The 14,395-nt window shown below is 42.6% G+C and overlaps 1 protein-coding gene across 1 annotated transcript in view; it reads left to right on the top strand.

Moving 5' to 3' along the window:
* LOC141094183 (uncharacterized) overlaps positions 1–13,655 on the top strand; it is a 184,260-nt gene extending 170,605 nt beyond the window's left edge. Inside the window, 1 exon segment of the mRNA XM_073579942.1 lies at positions 12,418–13,655. Within this exon segment, the coding sequence (XP_073436043.1) occupies positions 12,418–13,655 (1,238 nt within the window).
* The last annotated feature ends 740 nt before the right edge of the window (positions 13,656–14,395 follow it).

Below are 14,395 nucleotides of genomic sequence, written 5' to 3'. Positions count from 1 at the left end.
CTTCCTAAGGTATTGACAAAATTCCATAGATCTCAAGAAATACTCCTCCCGACCTTTTTCAGAGACCCCTCCACTCCTGAAGAACAGAGATTTCACACCTTGGACGTTAGAAGAACTGTCTTAAAATACATTGAGAGATCCAGGAGCTGGAGGCAGTGTAGGGCTCTGTTCGTATCTTTTCAGGGCTGTAAATCGGGTACGGAGTCACGAAGAGCACCTTATCCCGGTGGATCAGGGATGCCATCCGATTAGCCTACTCCGCGAGAAGTGAAGATCCTCCGGAGAATATCAGAGCGCATTCTACCAGAGCAATGGCATCCTCCTGGGCAGAGAGGGGAGACGGTCCAATCGAAGCCATATGTAAGGCGGCAATTTGGTCAACCCCTTCTACTTTCTATAATCACTATAGACTTGACCTTTCATCAACTTCTGACCTAAGCTTTGGCAGGACTGTCCTTGGCACGGTGGTCCCACCCAGGTGATGGTCTCTGGAATCTCTCCAGTGGGTGCTGTCGTGGCGAAGGGTAAAAAGCCAGATTACTTACTGGTAATGTTCTTTTAATGAGTCCACAACAGCACCCGCTCACTTCCCTCCCTATGAAGATAACAATAGCAATAAATACACCATATATTAAAGTGTATCTCTCAAAGTAAATAAATTAAACTTAAAATGCAAGAACTTTGCCTAACTCTTGGCGGTCCTCCTGGTATTCTGAAAAACAACTGAGGAGGAAAGGCGGACCGCCCCCTTTTATCATTCTGTAGGGTTTCCTGTTCCAATGGGGCGGATCCGATACCTCCAGTGGGTGCTGTCTTGGACTCATTAAAAGAGCATTACCGGTAAATAATCCGGCTTATTAAACCTGACAGGGCACACCTGTGAAGTGAAAACCATTTCCGGTGACTACCTCTTGAAGCTCATCAAGAGAATGCCAAGAGTGTGCAAAGCAGTAATCAAAGCAAAAGGTGGCTACTTTGAAGAACCTAGAATATAAGACATACAGTATTTTCAGTTGTTTCACACTTTTTTGTTAATTATATAATTCCACATGTGTTAATTCATAGTTTTGGTTCCTTCAGAGTGAATCTACAATTTTCATAGTCATGAAAATAAAGAAATCTCTTTGAATGAGAAGGTGTGTCCAAACTTTTGGTCTGTACTGTATGTTGAACAAAATAGGTCCCAACACTGACCCCTGCGGTACCCAATTCGTCTCAGCGACCCAGTTAGAGACTATACCAATTATTACCACCCTCTGCTTTCTATCACTAAGCCATTTACACACATTTTCCCCCCAGACCCAGCATTCTCATTTTGTGTACCAACCTCTTGTGTGGCATGGTATCAAGCGCTTTGGAAAAATCAAGATATACCACGTCCAATGACTCACCTTGGTCCAGTCTGTAGCTTACCTCTTCATAAAAACGGATTAGATTGGTTTGACAGGAGCGATTCATCATAAACCCATGCTGATATGGAGTTAAACAGTAAGGGTCCCGTTTCACATAGTGACGCACCAGTGATCCCGACAACGATACGACACAGCAATCCGACGGCGATCCGTATAACAACCTCGGCGGTCGTTGGTACCTTGTCACACAGCAGCTTTTCTGACGACTCACGCCTGCGTCCCTGAATACTGCTTCGCCAACGATGTCGCTCATCGGCGTTAAACACAGCGATGCGCGCTGGCCAGCGGGACGCCGACGATGAAAAAATGGCCCAGGATATTCGAGCATGATCAGCGATATCCAGCGGGGGGGACGGTCGCCGCTATGGGACACGTGGCGAGATCGCTGTTGCGTCACAAAATCGGTGACGCTTCAGCGATCTCGCTGTGTGAGACGGGGCCTTTATTCTCATTGAGATAACTCAGAATAACATCCCTCAGACACCTTTCAACTATTTTACCAACAATAGAGGTTAGACTTACTGGCCTATAATTTCCAGGTTCACTTTTAGAGCCTTTTTGAATATTGGTACCACATTTGCTATGCGCCAGTCCAGTGGAATAGATCCCGTCTCTATAGAGTCCCTAAATATAAGAAATAATGGCTTATCTATTACATTACTTAGTTCTTTTAGTACTCATGGGTGTATGCCATCTGGACCTGGAGATTTATCTATTTTAATCTTATTTAGCCGGTTTTGCACCTCTTCTTGGGTTAGATTGGTGACTCTGAACACCTATCTGACATATGACGTACTATCCCGTCCATGTGCCCTTGGGCCTTAATGCCCATGGACAGGATAGTATATCATACGGGATCAGCCACGCTAATGGAGGGAGCGCGGCTGTTCGCGGCCTGGTGTCAGCTGATTATCACAGCTGACACCCGGCACTAAGTGCCAGGAGCTATGACCGCTCCCAGCATTTTAATCCCCCGGCGCACTGCGATCAAACATGATCGCAGTGTTCCGGTGGCATAGGGAAGCGTCACGCAGGGAGGGGGTTCCCTGGCTGCTTCCCTGAGAGCCTCAGCACAACGAGATGTGATCGCGTTGTTCCGAGGGCCTCCTCCCTGTAGGCCCCTGGATCCAAGATGGCCGCGGGGTCCTTCAGGGAGGTGGCATGAGAGCAGGCACCAGCATGCCTCCTGCACTGCCTGTCAGATCGCTGATCTGATACAGTGCTCTGCAAAGTGTCAGATCAGCGATCTGACACTATATAGTGATGGGACAAAGTAAAAAAACTAAAAAAAAAACTAAAAATTCCTAAATAAAGAAAAATATTTTTCCTATAAATACATTTCTTTATGAAAATAAAAAACAAAAGTACACATTTAGTATCGCCGCGTCCGTAACGACCTGACCTATAAAACTGGCCCACTAGTTAACCCCTTCAGTGAACACTGTAAAAAGCGAGGCAAAAAAACAATGCTTTATTATCATACCGCCAAACAAAAAGTGGAATAACACGCGATCAAAAAGACGGATATAAATAAACGTGGTACCGCTGAAAATGTCTTCTTGTCCTGCAAAAAAATGAGCCACCATACAGCATCATCAGCGAAAAAATAAAGTTATAGCGCTCAGAATAAAGCGATGAAAAAATATTTTTTATATAAAAGTTTTTATTGTATAAAAGCGCCAAAACATAAAAAATGATATGAATGAGGTATCGCTGTCATCGTACTAACCCGAAGAATAAAACTTTATCAATTTTAACACATTCGGAACAATATAATCGCCCCACCCAAAAGAAATTCATGAAATTCTGTTTTTTGTTCATTCTGCCTCCCAAAAATCGTAATAAAAAGTGATCAAAAAATGTCATGTGCCCGAAAATGGTACCAATAAAAACGTCAACTCGTCCCGCAAAAAACAAGACCTCACATGACTCTGTGGGCCAAAATATGTAAAAATTATAGCTCTCAAAATGTGGTGATACAAAAACTATTTTTTGCAATAAAAAGCGTCTTTTAGCGTGACAGCTGCCAAGCATAAAAACTCGCTATAAATAGTAAATCAAACCTCCCTTTATCACCCGCTTAATAAGGGAAAAATAATAAAATAGATTGTTTTTATTTCCATTTTCCCATTAGGGTTGGGGCTAAAGTTAGGGTTGGGATTAGGGTTAGGTTTGTGGTTAAGGGTGTGTTGGGGTTAGGGTTGTAGTTAGAATTGGGGGGTTTCTGCTGTTTAGGCACATCAGGGGATCTCCAAACATGATATGGGTTCCGATCTCAATTCCAGCCAATTCTGCTTTGAAAAAGTCAAACTGGTGCTCCTTCCCTTTCGAGCTCTGCTGTGCGCCCAAACAGTGATTTACCCCCACATATAGCCTATCGGCGTACTCGGGACAAATTGGACAACAACTTTTGGGGTCCAATTTCTCCTGTTACCCTTGGGAAAATTAAAAATTGGGGGCGAAAAATCATTTTTGTGAAAAAAAAAAAAATGATTTTTTATTTTTACGGCTCTATGTTATAAACTTCTGTGAAGTACTTGGGGGTTAAAAGTGCTCACTACACATCTAGATAAGTTCCTTAGGGGGTTTAATTTCCAAAATGGGGTCACTTGTGGGGAGTTTCCACTGTTTAGGCACATTAGGGGCTTTCCAAATGCGACATGGCGTCCGATCTCAATTACAGCCAATTTTAGTTTGAAAAAGTCAAACAGCGCTCCTTCTCTTCTGAGCTCTGCCATGCGCCCAAACAGTGGTTTACCCCCACGTATGGGGTATCAGCGTACTCAGGACATATTGGACAACCTTTGGGCTCTATTTTCTCCTGTTACCCTTGGTAAAATACAAAAATTGGATCTGAAGTATATATTTTGTGAAAAAAGTTAAATGTTCATTTTTTTTTTTAAACATTCCAAAAATTCCTGTGAAGCACCTGAAGGGTTAATAAACTTCTTGAATGTGGTTTTGAGCACCTTGAGGGGTGCAGTTTTTAGAATGGTGTCACTTTTTGGTATTTTCTATCATAGACCCCTCAAAGTGATTTCAAATGTGATGTGGTCCCTAAAAAAAAAAAAAAATGGAGTTGTAAAAATGAGAAATCGCTGGTCAACTTTTAACCCTTATAACTTCCTAACAAAAAAAATTTTGGTTCCCAAATTGTGCTGATGTAAAGTAAACATGTGGGAAATGTTACTTATTAAGTTTTTTGTGTGCCGTATCTCTGTGATTTAAGGGCATAAAAATTCAAAGTTGGAAAATTGCAAAATTTTCGCCAAATTTCCGTTTTTTTCCACAAATAAACGCAAGTCATATCAAAGAAATTTTAACGCTAACATGAAGTACAATATGTCACGAGAAAACAATGTCAGAATCATCGGGATCCATGGAAGCATTCCAGAGTTATGACCTCATAAAGGGACAGTGGTCAGAATTGTAAAAATTGGGCCGGACATTAACATGCAAACCACCCTTGGGGGTAAAGGGGTTAATATAGGGTTTTCTTTGTCTCTCAGCATTTCACCCAGCATTTCATTTTCCACTGTGAATGCCGTGGAGAAGAAGGTGTTTAATATATTAGCTTTTTCCTCGTCATCGACAACCATTGTTTCCTCACAATATTTTTAAGGGGCCTACACTTTCACTTTTGATTCTTTTACTATTGATATAGTTGAAGAACAGCTTGGGATTAGTCTTACTCTCCTTAGCAATGTGCTTCTCTGTTTCCTTTTTGGCAGCTTTAATTAGTTTTTTAGATAAAGTATTTTTCTCCCTATAGTATTTTAGAGCTTCAGCGGTGCCATCCTGATTTAGTAGTGTAAATGCTTTCTTTTTACTGTTAATTGCCCCTCTTAGGCTAGTTTCACATTAGCGCTTTTGAGCGCAGCGACGGCCCGCACACGGACGCCGCTAAACCCCGCCCCCTGCCGCGCCTCCGCCGGTAGCTCCGCTTACCGGCGCATGACACTGCATGCGTCCTGCGTCCCCTAACTTTATCACTGGGGGCACAGGCCGTGCGCAGTATGCGTTTGGCGGCGCATGCATCCTTTTCACGGTGCGCCGAGCGCAACCAAACTGCAGCAGGTTGCGTTTGGCGCTGGTCGGCGCACCGTGAAAAGGACGCATGCTCCGCCAAACGCATACTACGCACGGCCTGCGCCCCCAGTGCTAAAGATAGGGGACGCAGGACGCATGCAGCGTCATGCGCCGGTAGGCGGAGGCGCGGTTTAGCGGCGGCCGTGCGCGGGCCGTCGCTGCGCTCAAAAGCGCTAATGTGAAACTAGCCTTACTTCTTTGTTTAGCCACATTGGGTTTTTCCTATTTCTTGTCCTGTTATTCCCACAAGGTATAAACCGCTTACAGTGCCTATTAAGGATGTTGTTAAACATTTCCCATTTATTATCTGTATTCTTATTTCTGAGGACATTGTCCCAGTCAACCAGATTAAGGGCATCTCTAAGCTGGTCAAACTTTGCCTTCCTAAAGTTCAGTGTTTTTGTGACTCCCTGACAAGTCCCCCTAGGGAAAGACAAGTGAAACTGTACAATATTGTGGTCGCTAATTCCTAGATCCCCGACAACCTGCAGATTTGTTATTCCGTCAAGTCTATTAGATAGTATTAGGTCTAAAAGTGCTGCTCCTCTGGTTGGATTCTGCACCAATTGTGAAAGATAATTTTTCTTGGTTATTAGCAGAAACCTGTTGCCTTTATGGGTTTAGCAGGTCTCTGTTTCCCAGTTAATATCCGGGTAGTTAAAGTTCCCCATAACAAGGACCTCATTACGGATTGCAGCTTCATCTACAGTATTTGCCTTAGTTGTAGACTTTCCATGATTTCTGTTATATTTAGGGGTCTGTAACAGACCCCAATGAGAATTTTGTTACTATTTTTCCCTACATGTATTTCGACCCATATGGACACGACATCCTCATTCCTTTCACTAATATCCTCCCTTAAAGTTGACTTTAGACAAGACTTTACATAAAGACAAACCCCTCCCCCTCTCCGATTTTTACGATCCTTTCTAAACAGACTGTAACCCTGTAAGTTAACTGCCCAGTCATAGCTTTCATCTAACCATGTCTCAGTTATTCCCACTATGTAATAGTTAAAATAGAACAGCCAATAGCCTCCCCAACATGTTTCGCCTTGCGGTGTCATCAGGGGAATGAGGCTATAATGAGCTGTTGGGACCAAACCAGACCTTGTATCACCTCTGTTTGTTGCATCACTTCCTCAGGTCAGCCAATACTATTCTGTCTTTTACTACCAATGCTCATAATTCTCTCCTCTGACCAATAGGTACTTATGGTCTGTTGTATCAGATTATTATCTCTCCTGTGATTGGTTTTCACTCATATATAAGCCATCCATACCCCCTTCCTCATTGGGAGGGAACCATGAGAGCCAATCTTATTGCTTACTTTATTACCCATCTCACCCCATCCTGTAAATTTTACTACTTACAGTTGTGGCCAAAAGTATTGACACCCCTGCAATTCTGTCAGATAATACTCAGTTTCTTCCTGAAAATGATTGCAAGCACAAATTCTTTGGTATTAGTATCTTCATTTAATTTGTCTTAAATGAAAAAACACAAAAGAGAATGAAGCAAAACATTGATCATTTCACACAAAACTCCAAAAATGGGACAGACAAAAGTATTGGCACCCTCAGCCTAATACTTGGTTGCACAACCTTTAGCCAAAATAACTGCGACCAACCGCTTCCGGTAACCATCAATGAGTTTCTTACAATGCTCTGCTGGAATTTTAGACCATTCTTATTTTGCAAACTGCTCCAGGTCCCTGATATTTGAAGGGTGCCTTCTCCAAACTGCCATTTTTAGGTCTCTCCACAGGTGTTCTATGGGATTCAGGTCTGGACTCATTGCTGGCCACCTTAGAAGTCTCCAGTGCTTTCTCTCAAACTATTTTCTAGTGCTTTTTAAAGTGTGTTTTGGGTCATTGTCCTGCTGGGAGACCCAGCTTTCTCACACTGGGCCCTACATTATGCTGCAAAATTTGTTGGTAGTCTTCAGACTTCATAACGCCATGCACACGGTCAAGCAGTCCAGTGCCAGAGGCAGCAAAGCAACCCCAAAACATCAGGGAACCACCGCCATGTTTGACTGTAGGGACCGTGTTCTTTTCTTTGAATGACTCTTTTTTTCTCCTGTAAACTCTATGTTGATGCCTTTGCCCAAAAAGCTCTACTTTTGTCTCATCTGACCAGAGAACATTCTTCCAAAACGTTTTAGGCTTTTTCAGGTAAGTTTTGGCAAACTCCAGCTTGGCTTTTTTATGTCTCGGGGTAAGAAGTGGGGTCTTCCTGTGTCTCCTACCATACAGTCCCTTTTCATTCAGACGCCGACGGATAGTACGGGTTGACACTGTTGTACCCTCGGACTGCAGGGCAGCTTGAACTTGTTTGGATGTTAGTCGAGGTTCTTTATCCAACATCCACACAATCTTGCGTTGAAATCTCTTGTCACATCTAGGGAGGTTAGCCACAGTGCCATGGGCTTTAAACATCTTGATGACACTGCGCACGGTAGACACAGGAACATTCAGGTCTTTGGAGATGGACTTGTAGCCTTGAGATTGCTCATGCTTCCTCACAATTTGGTTTCTCAAGGCCTCAGACAGTTTTTTGGTCTTCTTTCTTTTCTCCATGCTCAATGTGTTACACACAAGGACACAGGACAGAGGTTGAGTCAACTTTAATCCATGTCAACTGGCTGCAAGTGTGATTTAGTTATTGCCAACACCTGTTAGGTGCCACAGGTAAGTTACAGGTGCTGTTAATTACACAAATTAGAGAAGCATCACATGATTTTTCGAACAGTGCCAATACTTTTGTCCACCCTCTTTGTTATGTTTGGTGTGGAATTATATCCAATTTGGCTTTAGGACAATTCTTTTTGTGTTTTTTCATTTAAGATAAATTAAATGAAGATAATAATACCAAAGAATTTGTGCTTGCAATCATTTTCAGGAAGAAACTGAGTATTATCTGACAGAATTGCAGGGGTGACAATACTTTTGGCCACAACTGTACCTGGGAAGATTAGTTCTGGGAACTGCGGCGTAATTCTGCAGTGCCTCCTCTCTCTCTGTTTTCCTGTAGACTGTTCAATCCATTTGCGCTTCAGAAAGCAGTGCGCATGCTCTCATCATTACAGCTTTCCAGCTTGTCAGCTTTCAGTAAACCCGTCCGCGTTCAATATCAGCCCATGCACTGTCTCTCCACCAGGGTGGTCCGATGTAATCTATACCACGCTCCTTCCTTGCATCAAATGCAACCTGAGGCAGTGCAAATAATAATGTAATATATTATGATCATCATTATAAGGTACTAATCAGGTCCCAACACAAAATATATATATATATATATATATATATATATATATATGTGTACAGTGACCCCTGTGACAGCTAGGGGGGCGCTGTATGGGCTTCCCAGGACATGCATACAGGCGTTTCCACTATTGTGACGGGGAAATGATGAGTGGCAGGTTTGTAAATGACCGATATGTATCACAGGGGTGGGTGCCCTGTGATGGAAGCTGGAATATGTATTGATCAGCAGAGATATACTGTTGAGGGTTTGTTACTGTGTATTGGGGAAGCTTCCAGGTGACTTGGTGAGATGGGTGGGACCAGTCACCTACAAACCCACCCAGGGGCGTGTGTCTGAACGCCCAAAGTAAAGCCTATGTGTGTGTGTGGCTGTGTGGAATAGGACCTTTAGTGAGGTCATGACCATGTGATCCATACCTCACCTGTGGGTGTTATGGACCATATAATGTGACCAGGTTGGGTCACATGGAGAGAGTGTGTGTACCTGAATGATGCAGACTGCAAGGTCCTGGAAGGTCTGTGTTGGGAGATCCTGGAAGGAGGATCAGATCCCTGGAGCACATGGCGAGACTTTGTAACCGGTGAGGCCGGTGTGTGTTGGACGGTCTCAAGGAGGGGATGGACATCCTGAATAAGAAGCAACTAAGAGGTAACCCCAGACAGGGGGAAATAACTGTGTTTAGGCTATGGAGCCTGTTTTCTGGACATAGCACAGCCTGTGTGTCTCTTTGGGTATTAATTTCTTGAAATACATCTCTTATGTAATTTTTCAAATCACTGACACTTTTTGGTTTTCGACTTTAAACTTTGTCCTTGAGTACTCCCCAAAAAAAGAAATCCATTCGGGTCAAGTCTGGTGAACGTGAAGTGGGCCTCTTCGGCCAATCCATTTATTAGGAAATGTTTCATTACCCTATTACCCATACTGTCCACCTACTTTTGTACCACCCTGTATATATATCCTACTTTAGATTTTTTAAAAGCTAATTTATACATCCTCTGGTGGTTTATTTAACAGTCATTATTGATCCGCAAACTTAGTTATGTGGAACAAGAAGAGGATAAGATAATAATTTTAGATATTTACATAGAGTCCTACTGTACCTCATATGTGCACAGTCCATACACTTAGAGTGCCCGTTGTTCTGCATTATATGTGGTTAAGAGAAGGTTACCGGTAGGACCTTATGGAAAGGATTTTACTCCTCAGTATTATTTAAACTGGGAGGATCTTATATTATATATGTCTGGCCATCCTGCTAGAGGTGGTCATTAGCTTCATATGGTTAGATCTTTTACTGGGACTCAGGCCAAATATCAATTTCCTTTACTATTTAAATATTAATGATTTTCATGACCGTGCTTTTCCCCTTTAGGCTAAGTGCACACGTACCGGAACTCTCGCGGAAATTACCGCGAGAATTCCGGAATTCCAGTCCGCGGGAAAATCGCATTTTAAATTCCCGCGATTTTCCCGTGGAAAAACTAGCATTTTGCAAGCGTATTTAGCTTGCAGAATGCTAGCGTTTTCCAAGCGATCTGTAGCATCGCTTGGAGAACTGATTGACAGGTTGGTCACACTCATCAAACATAGTGTTTGACGAGTGTGACCAACTTTTTACTACTGAGGCCGCCTATGCAGCATCAGTAGTAAAAGATAAAATATAAAAAAATAAAAAATAGTGTTATTCTTACCCTCCGACGTCCCGCGCATCCGTTCCCAGTAATCCTTTGCGAAAATGCCCGCAATGACGTCAGTTCTCGCGGGATCGCGACGTCTCGCGGTAATTCGCGATGACGTCGCGCGAATGACCGCGAGACTTCGCGATCCCGCGAGAACGGATGCCATCGCGGGCATTTTCGCAAAGGACTACTGGGAACGGGAGCGTGAAGAGAAGCGGAAAGACTGCGCGGGACGTCGGAGGGTGAGAATAACAATATTTTTTATTTTTAAATTCTATTTTTTACAGGGGTATGGTACCCAAAGCCCGGAGGACAGTCTCCTCTCCTCCGGACCGTGGGTACCATCCGCAATTGTTCTGCTTACTTTCCGCATGTTGTGCACAGCCACATGCGGGAAATAAGCGGAACAATGCATTCCTATGGGTGCGGGATTGCCGCGATTCCGCAAATTAATGAGCATGCTGCGGTTTTTACCGCGAAGCGATTCCGCCACGGTAAAAACCGCAGCATTAGCGCAGCATTGCGGAATCCCATAGGAATGCATGGGATGCTTATTTTTCGCGGCAAAATCGCGCGGTTAAAACAGCCGCGGAAACGCGAAAAAAACGCCACGTGTGAACTCAGCCTTACAGGGTGCACTCAATCTTCAAGGGACATATATACTCAAAGAAGGTCCATATATTTTCAAAGGAAGGCAGTACATGTAAAGCCTTCGTTTATACCCATAGGGCGTCTCGTATTAAATCGAAAAATGCAATTTGCCTCCGATGGTAGCAGCATTTTATCCAAGTCACCCTTTCTAGGGCCCAAAATGATGTGTCTGATTCCCCATACCTTTATACCACGGAGATTTCTGATGATGACAGGTTCTCATGTGGGTGGATTGGGGAGTATCCAATTCTGTATTGATAGAACTATGTTTCTGGGGCAGCGGCAATTGAGATGGTGTATTCTCAACGTCTGATGTTAAGTGTATAGAGAACATTTCCTCTGATATCGCAGTAGCAGATGGACTGACTTCAATTTCATCTGTTTCAAAAACTGTATCTGTCCTCCAACATTCTAGTATTACATCCCGTCCAATTTCTGATGTCTTTTTTGGACAATTTCTTTTTCCTTGCTTTGTATTCTATTTCTAATATTTCTGTATAGATTCATAATTTCAGGATGATTTTTTTATATGGTCTTAATTTGCCATATAGTTTAGATATCTTATTCTTACTATCCATCAATTGTTTTTTCCCTTTCTTAATGATAAAGGAAAGGTTTTAAACATAGCATCCCATTCAGTCAGGGTGATTTTATCACCTATATCTACAGATTTGTACACTGACAGCCCCTTTGGCATGCTATCATAAGCCAAATAGTGTTTGAGTGGCAGTTTCCCATCAAACAAACAGTTAAACCCCACGATCAACTGGTTCATCCTATAAGATTTTTTATTAAGCCCCCTTCTCACATAGAGAGATCGCTATTGATATCGCTAAAGCGTCACTGATTTTGTGACGCAACAGCGATATCGCTAGCGATCTCGTTACATGTGACACGTACCTGCGACCGCCCCCCGCTGGATATCGCTGATCGCTCTTGAACGTCCTGGGCCTTTTCTTCCTCGTTGGCGTCCCGCTGGTGCCGACTAACCACGCATGGACGCAGGCGGAAGTCGTCATCATCGCTGCCGTGTGGCAGGTAAGGCCGATGGGCTGCTGTGTCGCTGGTGAGATCTGCCTGTTTGGCAGCTCACTAGCGACCATTTAGCGATGCACCAGCGATCCTGACCAGGTCGTGTCGTTGTCGGGATCGCTGGTGCATCGCTAAATGTAACGGGACCCTTAGACTGTGAACTGTCATAGTCCTGGTGAATAATTAAGTAGTTTTACATAACTTGCCATTTTTATGGACGATTTAAGTAGAAAAATATTAAATTCAAGGATATTTTATTCAAAAATAATTTTTTTCTTGGCAGATGACTGTACCAGGAGATCAGAGGGACAACTGACATCTTCAGTTTTTCAATCAGATGATCTTAATATCCCACAGGATACAATTGAAGTGAATGTCATTACTCCATCCCTTTACAGCAAAGATCTGTCATCTGATCCTATGAAACAGGTCCTGTCTTCTGATTCATTACCGACTACTAAGGAACATCAAAGTCACAAAATAAGTATTAAAAAACAAATTGCTCCTAAAGCAGAAAAGCTGTTTTCGCATTCAGAATATGGAAATGGTTTTCCCCTTGAAACGTTTGGTCTTAAGCATAAAAAAATTCAAACAGCAGAGAAAAGATTTTCTTGTTCCATGTGTGGAAAATGTTTTAACCAGAAATCACAACTTGTTAGACACCTTAGAAGTCACACAGGGCAGAAGCCATTTTCATGTTCAGAATGTGGGAAATGTTTTAACTGTAAATCAGATTTTGTTAGACATGAGAGAACTCACACAGGGGAGAAGCCATTTTCATGTTCAGAATGTGGGAAATGTTTTAACCAGAAATCAGGTTTTGTTAGACATCAGAGAACTCACACAGGGGAGAAGCCATTTTCATGTTCAGAATGTGGGAAATGTTTTACAAGTAAAAGGGGTCTTAACAAACATCAGAAAACTCACACAGGGGAGAAGCCATTTACATGTTCAGAATGTGGGAAATGTTTAGCAGAGAAAGCAACTCTTGTTACACATCAGAGAACTCACACAGGAGAGAAGCCATTTTCATGTTCAGAATGTGGGAAATGTTTTATAGAGAAAGCAACTCTTGTTAAACATCAGAGATCTCACACAGGGGAGAAGCCATTTTCATGTTCAGAATGTGGGAAATGTTTTAACCAGAAATCAGGTTTTATGACACATCGGAGAACCCACACAGAGGAGAAGCCATTTACATGTTCAGAATGTGGGAAATGTTTTACAGAGAAAGCAACGCTTGTTAGCCATTACAGAACCCACACAGGGGAGAAGCCATTTACATGTTCAGAATGTGGGAAATGTTTTACAGAGAAAGCAACTCTTGTTAAACATTACAGAACCCACACAGGGGAGAAGCCATTTTCATGTTCAGAATGTGGGAAATGTTTTACAAATAGATCAACTCTTGTTAAACATCACAGAACTCACACAGGGGAGAAACCTTTTTCATGTTCAGAATGTGGGAAATGTGTTACAACTAAAAGGAATCTTATCAAACATCAGAGAACTCACAGATAGAAGTCATTTTCATGTTCAGAATGTGGGCAATACCCTCTGATGAAGGAGACAGCAGTATCTCCGTAAAGCGTAAGAGAAAGTACGACCCTTTGGGACTCTACACGAGCAGCAACGAGTGACGTCACACGCCGACTACTCCTATACGTGGCACGAACCACATCTTGTGAGTCACCGGCCGGGCTCCCTGTTTTGAGGTGTGCTGCAGCGAACTTTTGAGACATTTTTCCAGCTCGTGCGAGTACCTTCTCTATACCAGTGGAAATGTAGATGTAGGGTATTTCCCACAAGGATATCTACTTGTGTTACAAGTTTAACACCGTGCTTCATTATTTGCAAGCATCTATGTAAAGCCACTGATACATAACTTTATAATCTGTGCTGCATAGAACTGACACAAGATTAAATGCTACTTTATTTTGTTGTCATGTGGCGAAGGCAACACGAAGATCAAAACTGTGCACGATTATTGAACTGTGTCTGCCAGCATTGGCTTGTAAGTATTAAATAATTGTCCCTACAAAGGGTTTAATTAAAACCATCGAAAATTATATGGACAACTCCATTAACAATTGGTCTTAGTAAATGACGGAATGTGCCTTCCAACCGTGGTATTCACTTTATTAACAACGGCTATTAGATGACGAATTTTCATTGCATGGTGTATGATGTTTAACTATGCGTATGTTGTTTTGAATATATCATTTTTTATTGCAATTTGCTGTGTGTGACTAACCATTCAA

Source organism: Dendrobates tinctorius, unplaced genomic scaffold (genome assembly GCF_039654945.1).
Source record: "Dendrobates tinctorius isolate UK_male_01 unplaced genomic scaffold, ASM3965494v1 ptg000063l, whole genome shotgun sequence".
Lineage (NCBI taxonomy): Eukaryota > Metazoa > Chordata > Amphibia > Anura > Dendrobatidae > Dendrobates > Dendrobates tinctorius.
The sequence above is the reverse complement of the archived record's forward strand: the minus strand, read 5'-3'. Positions and strand labels throughout refer to the sequence as shown.